Raw genomic sequence first — 2,509 nt, forward strand, 5'->3', positions numbered from 1 at the left:
GATTTCGAGACCGATTTGCCGATCGTTCCCGTCACGGAGACAAGCAAAACCTTGGACGCCCTGCTGCGTCTGTGCTACCCCACCGCAGATCCGGTCTTCCACGGCGCATCAGAGGTCGTGAACGTACTGGAGGCAGTGAAAAAGTACCATATGGAGGATGCAGTCACGCGGATTGGCGTTGCGCTGCGCGACTATGTGCAGAACTCCCCGCTTCAAGTCTACGCAGTTGCCTGTCGGATGGGCATGGAGGAGTTGGCGCGGGAGGCGGCTACTGTGCTCTTTACGCATTCAACGATCGCAGATGTGCCACAGATGGAGCAGATGTCCGCCGGCGCTCTTCATCGCCTCCTCCTGTATCGCGGCTCGGGGGTGCAAGGTTCTGCTAACAAGTTCACGTTCTGCCGTCCGGCCACATCTAATGTTTTCTGCCAACAATCGCGAACGCGCGTGGTCGCTCCTCTGTCCGCAGAACCCTTCACACATCCATATGCTGACGTCATTGTACTTTGTTTGGATGGTATTCGATTCCGCGTAATCAGCAGCATCCTCAAACTCGCATCTCCTGTCCTATCAAAGATGGTGAAGGAATCTCCGTCCGTTACCTTTGAGATGGAGTCAGGCACATTTCTGCCGCTCATCAAAGTGACAGAAACGAGTAGGACCATGCATGTGCTCTTGCAACTATGCTACCCTATGGAGGAGCCGCATGTGGACGGGTTTGATGCAGCGCATGCACTGCTTGCCGCTGTCAAGAAGTACCAGGTTACGTCGGCTATGAAGTGGGCAAAGCGGACGTGGGTGGAGTGCATCGGATCCAACGCGTTGCGGGCCTGTCTTCTTGCCATGCGGATGAAGTGGGAGGACGAGATGCGGGAGGCGGCGAGGCTTCTTCCCGTTCAAAAGTGTGACTGGTGCCCAGAGATGGAGGGCATACCCGCTTCACGCTATCGCATGATCCTTGAATGCCGATTGAAATGCCAAAAACACATCATGGATAAATTCGGTAACGGCTCTTACAACGCCTCCGAACTACCGGATTGGAGTAAGAGCATATCCTTGGATTTGGGACAATATGGCCTCCTCTATCAGCACCTGTGGTACCGGGCAAGACTGCCTGGGCCAACTCATGGCGAAGACGGAGCAGGGCCAGCTCGAGAAGTCACTTTGGCGGTGCCTGCCATAGAACGTGCCGGCATAAGAAAAGTCAATCAATTCTATCGTTACGATGACGACGACAGCCAGAATGATGCACTGCAACAGTTGGTCAAGTCGAGTGAAGAGCTGGAGCACGCATTTGCAGTCGTCCTCTCCGATGTATGTCCTGGCCATTAACCTTTTAGATATTTAGATAGTTTCGATTGATGCGCGATGCAGCTACAAGTACTCGACTAGAATATTCGCAGACAAGCGACGTCTGGTAAGGTTAAAGTGAGTGATCAGCCTGTTGCTTTTCTCGTAAGCTAACTGATATTTTGCTGTAGAGGGACGTGCTTTTGCTGTGAGAAGGTGTTGAGACCTGCAGCGGCATCGCCAATGATTCTGGAGCGCAGGTGTCAGTGTGCCCTCCCGAGACATTGATGAGCGCTGTCGGCTTGTTTGTTCTGATAATTGAATACGTGGGCATGTACGGACTTTGCTGATTCTACAGTGTGTTATTCGTTTGTTCTATGGGTGAAATCTACTGATGTGTCTGAGAGCAAGAACAATTTATGGACTGTCAGCAGCGCAAATCGGGACCAGCTGCACTCCCCTTCACCAAGGAAAATGCGAACATCATCCTCCAAACCGCAGATGGAGTCGATTCCTACTCGCGTAAGTCGGGGAACAAGCATTTCTGAGGACAAGTTCTCTAATTCAGAAGCGATAGCATTCAACGCGGCACAGGTCGATTCCGGAACCAACTTCCCGATCTTACATGTCTCACAAACGAGCGAAGCATTGGACAGACTGCTGCGTTTGTGCCACCCACTGCGGATCGTATTTTACGTAATGCTTGAAAAGGCGAGGAAAAACACCAGATGGATGTTGTGACCCGTAGAATGGGGCATTGTGCTGCGCGAGTATGTGCAGCGTTTTCTGCTAAATGTGTTTGCGAGGGAAGCAGCACTGTGCCGAAGACTCATCTTGCGTGAGCGCAGTGGCAGCTACCACATTCACGCGGACCTTACACATTGGAGTACTGGCATGTTGCAAGAATTACGCATCTCTGGTTGCAAACCGAGCTGAGTTGGAACTTACCATGGATGCAACGAGTCAGGGCTGCCAGGAGATGCTGCTTTGGTGGTTCCAGCCTTGAGTTGCTTGCTCATTCTCGTGACGACGACGGCGCTGACAAAGTCATGCAAACAATTCTCAGCTCGAGTTGAGAGCTAGAAGAGGCATTCACGAACGTCGTGCACCCAGGGTGCAACGTGAACGAGCAGTGCATTTCATGAGGCGCACGCTATGGCTGCAGTCTCCTACCATACAGCTGGCAGCACATATTTTTGTCATTCATACTTCTTGTGCT

General features: G+C 52.1%; 2 protein-coding genes across 2 annotated transcripts; both read left to right on the forward strand.

The window, feature by feature from the left end:
- Window positions 1-15: 15 nt before the first annotated feature.
- LAESUDRAFT_611418 (uncharacterized protein) lies at window positions 16-999 on the forward strand (the record flags this gene model as incomplete). Its single annotated transcript, XM_040903165.1, has 1 exon — window positions 16-999. A coding segment is annotated over one exon (984 nt), but the record flags the coding sequence as incomplete, so codon positions are not given.
- A 628-nt stretch (window positions 1,000-1,627) lies between these two features.
- Window positions 1,628-2,388, forward strand: LAESUDRAFT_733107 (uncharacterized protein). Its single transcript, XM_040910390.1, has 3 exons — window positions 1,628-1,647; window positions 1,702-1,812; window positions 1,868-2,388. Exons 2-3 carry the CDS (start codon window positions 1,710-1,712, stop codon window positions 2,029-2,031), a joined length of 267 nt encoding a protein of 88 aa, XP_040757216.1. The 5' UTR covers window positions 1,628-1,647; window positions 1,702-1,709; the 3' UTR covers window positions 2,032-2,388.
- Window positions 2,389-2,509: the final 121 nt, after the last annotated feature.

Source organism: Laetiporus sulphureus (assembly GCF_001632365.1).
Source record: "Laetiporus sulphureus 93-53 unplaced genomic scaffold LAESUscaffold_242, whole genome shotgun sequence".
Taxonomy (NCBI): domain Eukaryota; kingdom Fungi; phylum Basidiomycota; class Agaricomycetes; order Polyporales; family Laetiporaceae; genus Laetiporus; species Laetiporus sulphureus.

Coding starts and splice junctions, on each gene's coding strand:
- LAESUDRAFT_733107 (XM_040910390.1), top strand. CDS start 1,710: ATGGACTGTCAGCAGCGCAAATCGGGACCAGCTGCACTCCCCTTCACC. Junction 1,813..1,867: donor TGGAGTCGATTCCTACTCGC/GTAAGTCGGGGA, acceptor CAGAAGCGATAG/CATTCAACGCGGCACAGGTC.